At 40.8% G+C, this 15772-nt stretch overlaps 1 protein-coding gene across 50 annotated transcripts in view; it reads left to right on the top strand.

Moving 5' to 3' along the window:
* PTK2 (protein tyrosine kinase 2) overlaps positions 1–15772 on the top strand; it is a 343777-nt gene that overhangs the window by 276745 nt on the left and 51260 nt on the right. For 48 of the 50 annotated variants that reach the window (XM_063816590.1, XM_063816588.1, XM_063816583.1 and 45 more), the window contains one exon: positions 7729–7840. In XM_063816590.1, coding sequence (XP_063672660.1) covers positions 7729–7840 — 112 coding nt within the window. Of the gene's footprint in view, positions 1–6673; positions 7122–7728; positions 7841–15772 lie in introns of those variants that run through there. The other 2 variants (XM_054657536.2, XM_063816611.1) reach the window with 2 other exon arrangements.

The following is a 15772-nucleotide window of genomic DNA, read 5'->3' as shown; positions in this document are numbered from 1 at the left end:
AACATTTTAAAGTAACATTTGCGAAGGCTCATGCCTGTAATCTCAGCAACTCAGGAGGCTGAGATGGGAGGATCACATGAGCCCAGGAGGCCAAGGCTGCAGTGAGCCGTGATCGAGCCACTGCACTCCAGCCTGGGTGACAGAGCAAAACCCCAATTCAAAAAATAGAAAAAAATAAAGGTACAGTCTTAGTGGATATCAGGGTTTTTTAAAAAATAATTTTGAGATCGATATAGCACAATAACCAAACAAAAGACTTTATTTACTGCAGTTGGAGAAACAATGAGAGAAATATGATTTCAATATATCCATGAAGCTGGATTTCCAGTCCACCTGGAGACTAAAGGCCATAATCTCCAGCATCACTGCTTAAGAGAAAAGAGAAAAAGAGCAGAGGCATAAGCAGTAATGCTGTGATCATGGCCTTTAGCTACTAGGTCAGCTACTTCCAGGTATGCCATCCCTAGCTTCATCTCAAACCTCAGACTTGTTTTCTGCAAAGACGGTAGGGTTTTGTTTGGTTTTGTTTTGTTTTTAAAAGGTCAGTTCCATTCCTTTGTGGTGAAGCAGCGTTGACTAATTATAAGAGATCATGTTTCAAAACTGGTATTCCCATGAACTTGCCAAAACAAGCCAGTTCCCGCTTGACTTTTTTCCCTTCAAATTTATTGCTGTTCTCTCTCTGGGTGTTTTCCAGATTAACTTAAATAACTGCAAACCCAGACTGATTTTATATCCAAAGCAAATTTTATGATCAGGATCATAAAACAGATCCTTTGTTTTACATGATTGCTTTAAGTATCAAAATCCAATCTTTTTTAAAAAGTTTTTCTTCCCATATTTAATAAAGCAAAAAGTATTTATTACATTTAAAAGGAGAAATGTTTTGTGTTTGCAAAGAGAAAAGTTAGTAGTACAGTCAGTCTCAGGGAAAATATTACAGAAATGAAGACAAAAACACAGTTCTTTCCTAGTGGTAAATAAGGCAGGTAAAATACAGAGCTAATTAACGTTTACTTAAAACTCCATTTTAAGTAAAAAAGTTTACTAATTTTTAAATAAAAAAGTTTACTAATTTTTTATTAATACATATGTTATTAATACATATGTTATTTCTCCATTCTAACAATAGTTAGGGTAGACTGTGATTTTTACTTGTAAATGAGAAAACAGGTTCAAGTAGGCAGGATCTCCTCTGGAATTGCATAACTCAGCAGAGAAGCAGCTTGTGTATCTATCTGTTGCTTCTTCTGGGACAGCTTGAAGAAAAACACTCAGAATCAATTGGCCTTTTCTACTTCTGAAAATTGCCTTTGTTGGAGCTGTATTTTTGTGTCTTAGCTGTCCATACTGGAAATGAAGGACTACTTTCTTGCTCACCATCAGGTTGTATAGGGAATGTTGCAGGCCAAAAGAAGAAAATGAGAGCAACTGTTTTTATGTCCTTTTACTGTGAATTGATCTCTTCAATGATTTTATTTTAAAGTAAGAGAAGTAAAAAAGAAAACTAACACTAAATAAAGTACTCCTTTCCCCGCTTCAGGATTCTGTTCCTCAGTGGTGCACGTGGATCAATAAAGTGTAATTATCGTTGTGCTAATGTTTGTTAAATGACAAGTCTCAGCTTTCATTGTTCCATCTATTTGCAAGTTTGAGACTTGGAAACCACCATTCTGGGAAAAAACATGAGGGCTCATTTGTTGCCAGTTCACATTAGGCAGCTAAGAGCTTTCAGATGGAATGTATTGCTACTAAAAATATTTATAGTTTGGGAAAATATGCTTCAGTTTGACCTCCTTGATACTCTGCACATTCTAGTTTGTTACTGTGGATTCTTCAGCAGCTGTAAAGAGAAAAGTTCAGTACTGTCTCCTTGTGCCCTCCTACTCCATCTATGGACTAGTCTTCCCATTGTAAAAACAGATATTTTTTATGAGTTATTTATATTCTTGGTTCCTCTGAGCAGCAAATTATGGTTTCTCAGAAGCGTTTTGACAGGCTATTTTGGGTATGAGAATGAAGTAGTGAGATTGAAGGAACTTGCTTCCCAGTTGTCATTATGTTCTTTGAGGAACAAGTCTGGGATGTTTAATTAAATATCAAAGTGTCTATAATATGCAAGTGATACTTAGCTTACAAGAGAAATTAGATTCATGTCTGACAACTGTAGGGAGTTTACAAGCTAAATTCCACAACATGGCAATATGTGATTAAGGGCTGAAATGAAACATTCAGGCAGTAAATTCAGTGGGTCAGAGAATAGGGGAAGTGTGTGTAGGTAGAAATATCAGGGCAGATGGAGCCTGAGAGAGTCTTCTTGTGGCAAGGGACTTCACAGGGTCCTTTTAGAGATGCTTGGGGAAAACAGTAAGTAGCCTTAAGATCAGAGTGGCCCATTTCACAAAACAATCCGTGTGAAATAACATTGCCTGATGAGCACCCATTTAAAACTGAGCTCCCGTTGCCTTGAAGAATATGTCCCACTTAGCCTTCTCTTAGCTTGCCTGTATTTTAATTATTTGAAGGAGTAGAAGAAAAGACACTTGTTTTCCCCAATTTTTTTTCTTGATTTTTATGGACTTTTTACCTGTTTAAAACTACAACTTTTACGAACTCTGACTGAGGGTGTGGTGTTTATTTTAAGGGTCAGGCAATAGAGAGCAGGGCACTGTAAAACCACTAACCAGGGATGTGCTTCTCTCTCAGGCCAGCTAGGCCTTCTTTGCTCCTGGTCTCTGACTGGTCTCCTGCTCCCAGTGACCATCTTGAAGAAAGCTGCCTGCAGGTCCTTTCCTGTTTGGCCAGTTGAGAGAACAGGGGCTGGGCATGGTGGCTCACATCTGTAATCCCAATACTTTGAGAGGCTGAGGTGGGAGGATCACTCCAGCCCAGGAGTTCAAGACCAGCCTGGGTAACACAGTGAGATTTTTATTTATTATTTAATTGTTACAAAAAATAAAAAAGAATCAACCAGGCCTGGTGATGCACCTGTAGTCCCAGCTACTCGGAGGGCTGAGGTGGGAGGATTATTTGAGTCCAGGAATGATCGTGCCACTGAACTCCAGCCTAGACTACAGAGTTAGACCCTGTCTCAAAAAAAGAAAAAAGAAATTGGCCAGGCACAGTGGCTCACACCTATAATCCCAGCACTTTGGGAGGCCAGGGCAGGGGGATCACTTGAGCCCGGGAGTTTGAGACCAGCCTGGGCAATAATAGCGAAACTCTGTCTCTTTAAAAATAAAAATAAATTTAAAAAGAACAGGAAGCTTGGTAATGTGCTCTTCTTCACTAGTCAGTAGACCTGCTCCACTGATAGGGCTTTATTCATCCATTTACCTGTCATTTATTAATTCCTATTATGTTTCAGGGTCTGTGCTAATTCTGAGCATTTGAAAATGGGCCTTCAGGTAACAACTCTTGGCCTAATGGGAGCAAAAGTCAAACAAACAGATATTTACAATGCCTTTTGGCAAGAGTTAAGAGCAAGTTAGGCACTAGTTTCTTTGGACAAGAATAAGGAGAGTAATGTAACTTAGCCTAAAGGGAGGAGGGAGCTTCAGGGAAGATTTTTCTGGAGGAACTACTATTTGACACTTGAAATACAAGTAGGAGTTGGCCAGAGAAAGAAGAGAAAGGTGTTCCAGGCAAGAGACACAACATAAAGAGGCATGGGAGAGCATAATGAGTTCAGAGAACTTGCCAGGACATAAAGGAAGAAGGTGTGTAGGTGACGAAAAAGGGAAGTGAAGCGAGATTAATCACTTCACTTTGAAAAGCAATGGTAGTTCCCGCCATGTGTGCACATGCCCTAGCTCTAAAAAAAAAATACATATTTTTAACTCCTTTAGCAGCCTTTTGAGGTATGGATTTACTGGTGTTTTATGATCTAGAAAGTTAAGATTTACCTTCCCACGTTTTCATTGGTAAATTCTCAGGACTGGGTGAAGCTATATTACCTCATACCAAAGTATCAACTCCTATTCCTTATAGTTGTAACATCTTTACATTTGTCAAGTTCAAAGACATTGTATATCAGTGACTGTTTTAGCAGGCATATTCTTGATCTGTTGGTTTGATTGATAGCCAGTCTTAGTAGTTGTATTGCTACACTTCATAGGTGATTAGATGGATTTGTAAAAAGACATGGTTGCTCCTTTGTATCTCAAGCTCTACTTGGATGTTAACTCATTTGAAATACTTGCACAGGCATATGGTGTAAGCCTGTAGTCCCAGTTACTCTGGAACGCAGGAGTTCAGGACCAACCTGAGCAACTTAGTACCACTCCATCTCTTTTTTAAATAAATAAATAAATAAATAAATAAATAAATAAAGGTAGGAGGCCAGGCGTGGTGGCTCATGCCTATAATCCCAGCACTTTGGAAGGCCAAGGCGGGCGGATCACTTGAGGTCAGGAGTTTGAGAGCAGCCTGGCCAACATGGTAAAACCCCATCTCTACTAAAGATACAAAAAATTAGCCAGGCATGGTGGCGCACGCACCTGTGGTCCCAGCTACTTGGGAGGCTGAGGCAGGAGAATCGCTTGAACCTGGGAGGTAGAGGTTGCAGTGAGCTGAGATCGTGCCACTGCACTTCAGCCTATGCAACAGAGCAAGACTCCGCCCCAAAAACAAGAAAGAAGGAAAGAAAGAAAGAAAGAAAGAAAGAAAGAAAGAAAGAAAGAAAGAAAGAAAGAAAGAAAGAAAGAAAAAGACTTAGAGCTCTTTGTGGGAATGGTAGCCATTAGTTACACAGGATATTATCTGATGGGGAATTTCTAATAGTTCCTTCTATTTTTAAAAGCTTCTTGCATTTCAGAGCTCGTCACATAGGTTGTCTAATTTTCATTTAGATATTCGCAACAACCCTTCAAGATAGGTAGTTAGGGAGGTACCCCATTTTGTGGATGAGGCTTGGAGGGACGGAGTTGTCCATGGTCGTCTAACCTGTCTATGGCAGAATTTAAACCTGATGTCGTGTGACTGAAACTCCTTGAGTTTGATTGAGCCTTGCTGTTTTCCCATCCGGTTTTTTTTTTAACCACTAATGATCCCTGAATTTACTCAGCTTAGTTAAACATCTAATAGATCATGATAATGCATGTATTTTATCTATATGCAGTATTTATTCATTTAGCAAATATTTAAGTGTCAGCTATGTGCCAGGCACTGTTTCAAAGTATAACAGAAGGTGTTTTTTAAAGTCATAAAATAAATAAGGAAAATTGAAATATAAAGGTATTTATTTTCACATAAGAAATGGACAGAAAGCATTGCTGTGCTTTGGTCATGTAATGCTCGTTACATTTCCAAAGCACACAAACATTATGTGCTTGTTGTGAGTCTGTAACTGTGACCTGCTGAGATGCTGGGACTCTTCCTCCCAAACCACCCCCAGTGCCTGGGACAGTGTCCTCTCCCGCTTAGTTCTGCAGCTAGAACGTACCAGGCCAAGCTCTTCTCTAGTGCTCATCACAACATTTGTGTCCTGTTTCAGGGTGTTTGCTGTTGTTGTTGTTGTTATTTTTTGATTTTTTTTTTTTTTTTTTTTTTTTGGTGAGACAAGTCTCACTCTGTCACCCAGGCTGGAGTGCAGTGGTGCTATCTTGGCTCACTGCAGCCTCCACCTCCCGGACTCAAGCGATCCTCCCACCTCAGCCTCCCAGAATGCTGGGATTACAGGCATAAGCCAACTTGCCTGGCCCTGTTTCAAGGTTTTGAGTTTTCTGTTAGAGCACCTCAAAGACCTCGTCACGTGCATCTTGCACAGAGCAAGTTAGCAAAGTTAACAAATACTTGCTGAATGAGCAGCCCTCAAGTAAATGCCATCAGAAATACCCACTGATGACAACTAACGCTTATAGCAGATGCTCTCACAGCCATGATCTCCCTTAATCCTCCCAGCAGCGGAGGGGAGCGCTCTTCTGATTGGAGGGGCAGGGCAGAGAGAGTGGCCCTCTCAGGACCCCTGTGCTCCTTCCCCAGACCTGGCCCCAAACTTCCCTGCACCACTCACCAGGACTCACCTGGGCCTGGCACATGGGACCAGGTTCCCAACAGTGCTGGCACCCAGTGAGCATCTTGCCTGTCTGTCAAGGCTGCTGCAGAATTCTTAAATACTGTGAAGAGTTTTGTGGTGGTTGCTGAGCCATGATCATCTAACTGGAGCAAGAAAGAAACCAAAATCATATCTTGAGAATGGAGTGGGACTTTTGATTAAAAGCTTTTATGTAAAATGCTTATGTGATTTTTTGGGTTTTTTTTGAGGTGGAGTCTCATTCTGTTGCCCAGGCTGGAGTACAGTGGCGTGATCTCAGCTCACCCCAACCTCCGCCTCCTGGGTTCAAGGGATTCTCCTGCCTCAGCCTCCCGAGTAGCTGGAATTAACAGGCACGCGCCACCACACCGGGCTAATTTTTGTATTTTTAGTAGAGGTGGGGTTTCACTATGTTGGCCAGGCTGGTCTTGAACTCCTGACCTCGTGATCTGCCCACCTTGGCCTCCCAAAGTGCTGGGATTACAGGCATGAGCCACCGTGCCCGGTCCTGATGTGATCATTTCTTGAGGCAGACATTCCCTTTTGTTTTGGGGATGAAAAAAGTCTTAACATCTGTAGTGATGGTTTGCTGACTTGGGGCAGTTATGAAATACATTTTTTCTCTTTTCCTGACTCAGAAGGTGACTGTGTAAGTTGAGTTGTGTGAGAAACAGCACATTCTAGCCTCCAGCCAAGCAGGAATGTCTTTTTAAACAGTTGAGCAAATTCCCAGATTAGAAAGTCTGGTGCACTGATGTCACTCTTTCCTGAGTAATTTTTGGGTGGTTGTTTACTGCACACTATCTACCAGGAGCCTAGAAACTTTGAATGAGTGTCATTATTAGAACTCTAGAGTTGTAGGAATGTAGGAAGAGCTGTTTGCCACAGTTAGGACGAGGGTTTCAAACTGTCTGCTGAGCCCTGGGGCATCTGCGTGGAATGGGAAACTAGCAAAGTCTCGCTTTGGCTGCATTCTGAGGGGTTTATGTGATGGCAGACAGCCAAGATGAAGAAGCTGCTTAGCAGTCGCTGCAGCGGCTGCAGCATTATGTGGGACTTCAGATAGCTTCTGAGTAGTCAAGCAGTGGTAAGTAGCAGTGTTACCAACTTATGGGGTTTCCAGCTTAAAGCAAGTTGTATTTTCAGAAGCACTTGTAAATACTGTTGTGTTTTTCCTTATTTTCCTGATCAGATAAAGCACTGGTTAAGCTGAACGATAGGAAGATTGTATTGAGCAATTTAGGGAGATTATTGGCCAGATTGCTAATTGATCACGTAAGTGCTGGCGTGATCACATTAGGTGTGAAAAGAATCTGTCCTCAGACATGTATATGCTTGATAAAGTGCTGCGTGGGATTTCTCAGAGGAATTCTGTTCTGCTCAAGATAAACTTTGGCGTGCAAACATTTCATCTTGGCCCGTCCTTAATTTTCTGCAACTTCTTTTTCTTACCAGCTGTCTTTTTCTTACCTATGGCTGTGCTTTAAATGGACTTGCCCATTTGGACCAAGGCTATTCTAGAATCATTTCGTGGAGAGTTAGAAACCTGATCCTTCTTTCCCCTGTGTATAGGATCCTTTATTGTTATCATCTACTGTTAGCCAACTGGTGTTCCTTAGATAACTCAGGGTGGGGTCTAGTGTGTGCTAACTCTGGGTTGTCAGCTCCCCTAAGACAATGTGTTGTCTCTCTAGCACAATCCTGGAGGAAGAGAAGGCTCAGCAAGAAGAGCGCATGAGGATGGAGTCCAGAAGACAGGCCACAGTGTCCTGGGACTCCGGAGGGTCTGATGAAGCACCGCCCAAGGTAGCTACAGTCCCCACCCCAACTTTGGGGTTACTCTTACTAACTTTCAAGATTTACAGTTAGGCAGCTGTTTTCTATGAGGAGAAAGTCAAATATCAGGTTATTCTAAGAGTAATAGTTATAACACCAACTAATTGTTTCCTTTTTGCTCGTCTTCTCGTATTACCCTCATGTGCACTCACTTTCCTCATTTGTATTTCAAGTAGGGGCTCTTTGAAGCCATGAGCAGTTGGACAGATGTCATCTTAAAATGCTTTTCCTATGCTGCCCTAACTTGGAGGAGGTTTTTCCTTTGTTGGTTGTCAGAGATCTCCCTAATGATCAAGTCTGGATTAAAATACCAAACTAGGTCACAGATGCTTTGCATTTTGCTTTATTTAAAAATGAGTCTGTCTCTACCTGACCATATTCTTTTGTTTTGTTTGTTGAGAACTCTGCACATTTTTTGCCTTTTTCTTTCGTAGCTGGTGGCTGGGTTGTTTGTTGGGAAAGAGAGCACATTGCAGTTGCTTTTGTTTCCTTAAGAAGATCTTCCAGCAGCATCCTTAGACCTTACTTGCCCGCTTATGTTCTTATCCTTTACTGGTGCCCTCTTGCCTCGGAGAGGTCAGCCCAGGCCTTTTACAGTTGCTGGGCCATGCCATGGCTGGGGGTTTTAGCCAGAGTAACACTTGCCCTACATTAATAAGTCTTTATATACCATTGGCTTTTGACAGGATACTATTTTCACACACTGGGTTACTTGCCATGAATACTCCAGTTCTGTTCTTTTTCTCAAAAGTTAATAGATAATAGGATTTTTTGTAGTTAGTAGTTATTAACTACCACCATTTGATATTTGACTAGTTAAAAAATATATTAAGAAACTTTGACAATTATTTTCTTTATGAAAAGTGTTCAGAAATCTGATAAGACAAAGTACTATTTAAATATACCAATTTTTTTATCTTGAAGGCTGAAAACTTTTACTTTCTTGGTCATCATTTTGAGCTCTGTAACAGTAAACGTACACTGAAAGTGAAAATAAGTGATTAACACAATTATGCAGAAGTTTAGAGACAGAGGGTGCCTCAGACCAGCCCCCTCTACAGAGAGAAGGACCGAGGCCCAGAGAAGAAACACATACCTGTCTGATGGATGTTACATTGAACGAGGCAGTGAGAACAGCTGACGTTTCTCTGTCATTCCCAGCTTAACAACCACAGGAAATCCTTAGTTACCCACAGGAAAAAACTAACACGTACCCCGCATCCCAGCATCTGAGGCCCTTCATGTTCTGTTTACAAGTTTGCCTATTTTTAAATTTGTTTACTACTGCAGAATAGTCCAGTACTGAGAGTCGGGAGAATCTCATCATTAACTTCTCAGGCCTTGAAGTCAAGTGGATTCATTCACATGGGGGTCTGCTATTTACATTCTGATGACTGAGCAGGTCACCTACCTACTCCAAATCTCACATTCCTCATTTACAAAATGACTATTTGTATTCCCTACCTCTTGGGTGGGGATGTTAGAAGATAATTCACTGTTCAGCACTTTATTTAGTACACAGAAATGTAAAGTAACATAAGTATTTGGTAATGAGCACCAAAGAATGCAACACTTCCCTAAAACTCACAGGATTAAATCAACTCTTCATCTACACATTTTTCTCTATCCCAATCTGTTGGATTTTTAGTGAGTTTAATATGACTAATTTTCCAAATTAGGTTCATGGGCAGTGGTGATGAGGCTTCTTGGCTTCTTTTTTGGTTTCAGAGTACAAAGACTAGTTTGGCTTAAATATTTAAATATCCTTACACTTTTTTTTTTTTTTTAGATATTTTCAAAATACGTATTTTGAGATTCTTTTCTATAAGCAGATTGCTGCACTCTACACAAAGGTTTATTTGTTAAATAAACAGATGAGGAAACTATAGCCCACTGTGTTTTTGTTAGTTTTATTGAAACACAGTTTTATTGGAACACACTCATTTATTTGTATATTATCCGTAGCTGCTTTCACCCTACACAGGCATAAATGAGCAGTTGTGGCAGAGACAGTATAGCCTACACAATTTAAAATATTTACTCTTTGACCTTTAAAGAAAAGATTTGGCAACCCCCAGATTAAAAGTTTTAATGGCGGCCGGGCGTGGTGGCTCACCCCTGTAATCCCAGCACTTTGGGAGGCCGAGGCGAGCAGATCACCTGAGGTCAGGAATTCGAGACCAGCCTGGCCAACATGGTGAAACCCCGTCTCTACTAATATACAAAAATCAGCCAGCCATGGTGGCCGGCACCTGTAATCCCAGCTACTCAGGAGGCTGAGGCAAGATAATTGCTTGAACTCAGGAGGCACAGATTGCAGTGAGCCGAGATCACGCCACTGCACTCTAGTTTGGGCGATAAAGTGAGACTCTCTCAAAAAAAAAAAAAACGGTTTTAATGGCTAGAAAATCATCTAAAGTAGCATAGATATACAGATGCTTGATGATTATTAACAAATACTAATATGTTAATTGTTGAACTTTCATGCCAATCAGAATCAAGTCCTGTATGCAGTTTTTACCTTCTCAGTGTCCATCTTTAGAATCAAATTCTGCTTCTATGGTCACAGTATTTGGCACGTCTAAAATGAGTCTGTGATTTCCAAGATGGTAGGCCAGTATTTCCTCACTTCCTATACTTTGTGAAGTGAGAATTCAGTAGATTCTGATGAGTTTTCATAATTCTGCTGGTGATATATTAGAATAAGTAAGTCTTACTTAGATTTTTTTTTTTTTTTTTTTTTTTGAGACAGAGCCTTGCTCTATCGCCCAGGCTGGAGTGCAGTGGCGCAATCTTGGCTCATTGCAACCTCTGCCTCCTGGGTTCAAGCAATTGTCCTGCCTCAGGCCCCTGAGTAACTGGGATTACAGGCACCTGCCACCATGCCTGGCTAATTTTTGTATTTTTAGTACAGACAGGGTTTCACCATGTTGGCCAGGCTGGTCTCAAACTCCTGACCTCAGGTGATCTGCCCGCCTCAGCCTCCCAAAGTGCTGGGGTTTCAGGTGTGAACCACCACGCCCGGCTGTCTTACTTAGATTTTTTTTTATTTCTTCCTTCCTTCCTTTCTTTTTTTTTTAAATAAAGATGGGGTCTCACTATGTTGCCCAAGCTCTCTTGAGCTGCTGGGCTTAAACAATCCCTTTGCTTCAGCCTCCAGAGCCACTTAGATTTCTGAAATTTAGATAGGATCTCAGGCTTCTGTAGATAAATTTTGTGTTATTAATACTAATATAGAAAAATTTTAATGTAGCTTAATTAGTTTTATAAGTGAAAAGTTTTGTAAGTTTTATAGGTGAAACGTCTTTCTCTTTCCCAATCAACATTCAAAATTAAGTTTACTTACAGGCCGGGTGTGGTGACTCACACCTATAATTGCAGTGCTTTGGGAGACTGAGGTAGGAGGATCACTTGAGCCCAGGAATTTGAGACCAGCCTGGGCAACAGGATGAGACTATCTTTACAAAAAAATTTAAAAATTAGCCAAATTTAGTGGCATGTGCCTGTGGTCCTAGCTGCTCAGTGGACTGAGGCAGGAGGATCGTTTGAGCCCAGGAGGTCTAGGCTGCATGGAGAGTCATGTTTGCACCTTTGCATTCCAGCCTGGGCAACAGAGCAAGCCCTTGTCTCAAAAAAATAAATCAATAATGAAATTTTAATTTTTTTTAAAGCTTACTTAGTTAGTAGTAAAAGCATTATAACCACAAAGCCCATTATTAAGAATATGTATGGATCACTTCATCATACTTAATACCAATTTTTTCATATAATAATAATATTTAGAGAACTTTCCCTGAGACAAGCCCTGCATGGGAGTGTCCCATTAAATGCTCATTTTCATCTGTGCCTGTTGCTTTCCTGCAGATTCCCATTGGATCAATAGAGAGCCTCAGGATAAAAGTATCTTAGAACAGCCATTCTCAAAGTGTAGTCCTTGGACCTCTGTAGGTCCCCATGACCATTCCAAAGGTCCGTGACATCAGAACTCATCTGATAATTATATTAAGATATTATTTGCCTGAGGCAGGTGGATCACTTGAGGCCAGGAGTTCGAGACCAGCCTGGCCAACATGGCAAAACCCTGTTTCAACTAAAAATACAAAAATTAGCTAAGCAAGGTGGTGCCCGCACTTGTAGTCCCAGCTACCCAGGAGGCTGAGGCACAAGAATCGCTTGAACCCAGGAGGCACAGGTTGCACTGAGCTGAGATCGCGCCACTGCACTCCAGCCTGGGAGACAGAGCGAGACTCTGTCTCAAAAAACAAAAGGATGTTATTTGCCTTTTCCGCTAATAGAACTGCTGACACCTTAGCACAAATCAGGACAGTGGCGTGAAATTGTACTAGTCATCACTGTGTTCTTCACCCCTGTGCTCACACAAAAAGAAAAAAATGCTGTTTTACAGAAGAATGGCCTTGATGAAGCGGTGAAAAATATCTGATGTGAAGACATGGGAAGGGCATGTTAGCCCTGCTGCTGCACACCTAGACACGATGTCTTGTCTTGAGGAAAGCACTATACAGTTGAGTTGCAAAGCTGGACTAAACACTTTTTTTCATGGAAGACCAGCTTTACTTGAAAGAACAGCTGGCAGACATACTGTTCAGAGTTGCATATTTGGTAGACATTTTCTCAAAAGAGAAAGAGGTGAGGCTGTGACTTTGAAGAAAACAACTGTTACCGGTATAAAATTCGAGTTTTCAAGCAAAAATTAGAATTTTGAAAAACTTATTACCGTGATCTTGACAGCTTTCTAAATTCTTAGACTGTTATAGTAAGCTCAGGATGATATTAACATGTGATATTTTAAAAATATATGTTGTTTACTGAAATGTGTTAACATTGGGAGGATCTCTATAGCTCAGTAAATCAGTATCTTCCAAATGACCTACACAGGATGTTAAAAATCACACATGAGTAGAAGTTCCATTGAAAGTACAAGATAAAGTAGTGGATTTTCTTCTCCTTTTTCCCCCCCTTAATTCTATGGATTTTAATGTAACAGATGATACCATTGTAAATTCCACATTGCAACTCACCTTTAAGAAGCTACCACTTGCATTTTGGTGTCAAATCAAAAAAACAATACCACAGTTGTGCCCAGAATCTACCGAAATACTCCTCCCTTTTCCAGTTGTACAGCTGTATGAGTTTACTTTTTTCCCCCTCATATATTGCAACAAAACAGAACATCGTAAGACTGCAGAAACAGATATGAGAACCTGCTGCCTTCTGTTAAGCCTAACATTAAAGCAAATTTACATCAGTGTAGATGTACATGTGTCCTTCTTCTCAGTTTGGTTTGTTTGGTTTTGAAAAAGTAGGTTTTTTTTTAGTATGTGATGAGCTTATTCAAGTGAATTAATAAATACTTTTTAGTATCTGTTTTAATTTCTAACAGTATGAGTATTGGTAGTTATATTCCAAATAAACAAAAACTCTTAGAGTCCTCAGTAATTTTTAAGACTGTAAAGGGGTCCTGAAAATGATTAAATGTTTGAGAATAACTGCCTCAGAACATTGTTCTTCAACCCTAATCAAACCCAGCACAGCATTTATATAAAAAATGATTTTATAATGTCCCATTTGCTAATCCTGAAATAAAATACATAGGTAATAGAATGACTTAGCAATTTCAAAATATCAATGGAGGAATACTAGTGTTTGGAGACCTAACTATACAGGAGAAATAAAAGGAAAGTCATTTTTTATAACATTATGCATGCATGTATAAAGCACTCAGATCTGATGACATTGGGAGACACGGTGGCATAGCCAGATTCTTACACCTGTTTGTGGACTCACCATGAATACAGCAGTGACAAAGCAGACCCCCACAGCTATAACTGACAGGAATTTCATTGGTCTTGGTGATGTCATTTTCTAGAATGGTAAGAAAATCTTGGTAAAGTTTAAATGAAACAAAATAAAATTGCCCATCAGTATACACGGTAGTTGCTGTTCTGGAAAGTTCAGTGCCTCATAAACTATACAGAATATCTATACAAACTATACAAAATATATAAAGCAGAATTCATTCTTTGTTCAAGTGACAGGGATTTTATTGTTGCTGTTGTTATACTTACATAAAATTGAGAGAAACAGCAGAAAGTCCTGCGGGGGCCGGGCATGGTGGCTCACGCCTGTAACCCCAGCACTTTGGGCAGCCAAGATGAGCTGATCACTTGAGGCCAGTAGTTCGAGAGCAGCCTGGGCAACATGGCGAAACCCTGTCTGTACTAAAAATACAAAAATTAGCCAGGCGTGGTGGTATGCACCTATAATCCCAGCTATTTGGGAGGCTGAGGCACGAGAATCGCTTAAACTCAGGAGGCAGAGGTTGCAGTGAGCCGAGATCACGCCACTGCACTCTAGCCTGGGCGACAGAACAAGACTTCATCTCAAAAAATAAAAATATAAAAATTAGCTGGGTGTGATTGCACATGCCTGTAATCCCAGCTACTTGGGAGTCTGAGGCATGAGAATCACTCAAACTCGGGAGGCAGAGGTTGCAGTGAGCCGAGATCGTGCCACTGCACTCCAGCCTAGGCGACAGAGCGTGACTGTCTCAAAACAAAAGAAAGAAGTCCCGCGGGATATGAAACAAATCCTGCTGTTCAGGCCTGTCCCTCTCATTGCCAGAAATCTCACCTGCTGACCTCTACCTTAATGCCAATTGTGTGATCATGGAAAACACCCTCACTAATACAGTTCTGCCTTGATATCTGCAAGGGATGGAGATTAAAATCCACAGATGCATAAATTCCTTATATAAAATAGCACAGAATTGCATATAACCTACATACCTCTTCCAGTATACTTATTTTTGTTGTTGTTGTTGGCTTGTTCTGTTTTTTGAGACAGAGTCTCACTCTGTTTCCCAGGCTGCAGTGCCATGGTGTGATCTCGGCTCACCGCAACCTCTACCTCCCGGGTTCAAGCTATTCTCACTCCTCAGCCTCCCAAGTAGCTGGGATTACAGGAGTGTGCCACCACGCCTGGCAAATTTTTTTGTATTTTTAGTAAAGGCAGGGTTTCACCATGTTGACCAGGCTGGTCTCAAACTCCTGACCTCAGGTGATCTGCCCACCACAGCCTCCCAAAGTCTTGAACCATCACGCCCAGCCCATCTTCCCATCTTTCAGTATACTTTAAATTATTTTAAATATAGATACAGATTTTTTTTTTTTTTTTTTTTTTTTTTGAGACAAGGTCTCGCTCTGTTGTCCAGGCTGGAGTGCAGTGATATGATCTCAGGTCACTGCAACCTCCACTTCCTGGGCTTAAGTGATTCTCCAGCCTCTGCCTCCTGAGTAGTTGGGACTACAGGTGCAAGCCACCATTGCCCAGCTGATTTTCATATTTTTTGAAATATGAAAATCTTCTCATATTTTTTTCACCGTGTTGCCTAGGCTGGTCTCAAACTCCTGAGCTCAAAGCAATCTACCTGCCTCAGCCTCCCAAAGTGCTGAGATTACAGACATGAGCCACTGCACCCAGCTTACATAGTTATTATACTTATCTTTTTGTTTGTATTATTTTTTATTGTTGTTTTTTGTTTTTTTCCTGTATGTTTTCAATCTGCAATTGGTTGAATCCATGGATGCTGGGCCTTTGGATATGGAGGGCTGACTATACCCTAAATGCTTCTGAAGGAACAGTGCCATCCAGTTGAGGACCTCTGGTTTAGAATACCAGTGTCTTCCTTTCTCTCCTTCCTCATTTGGGAGAATTTCAGCAAAACTTCCCTGTTCTATATTTTGCTTCATTAAAATCCAAGTTTCTGTCTTGGAGGAGGAAGTGTCATGACCTTGCTAACTCATCGTACTTACCAGCAGTTGACACTTTTGGACTCATATGAAAGCCATTTTCAAAGATCTTGACATATATTAACATATTTAA

The sequence above is a fragment of the Pan troglodytes genome, chromosome 7 (assembly GCF_028858775.2).
Source record: "Pan troglodytes isolate AG18354 chromosome 7, NHGRI_mPanTro3-v2.0_pri, whole genome shotgun sequence".
In the NCBI taxonomy this organism is placed as follows: domain Eukaryota; kingdom Metazoa; phylum Chordata; class Mammalia; order Primates; family Hominidae; genus Pan; species Pan troglodytes.
This window is presented reverse-complemented; position numbering and strand designations above follow the sequence as displayed.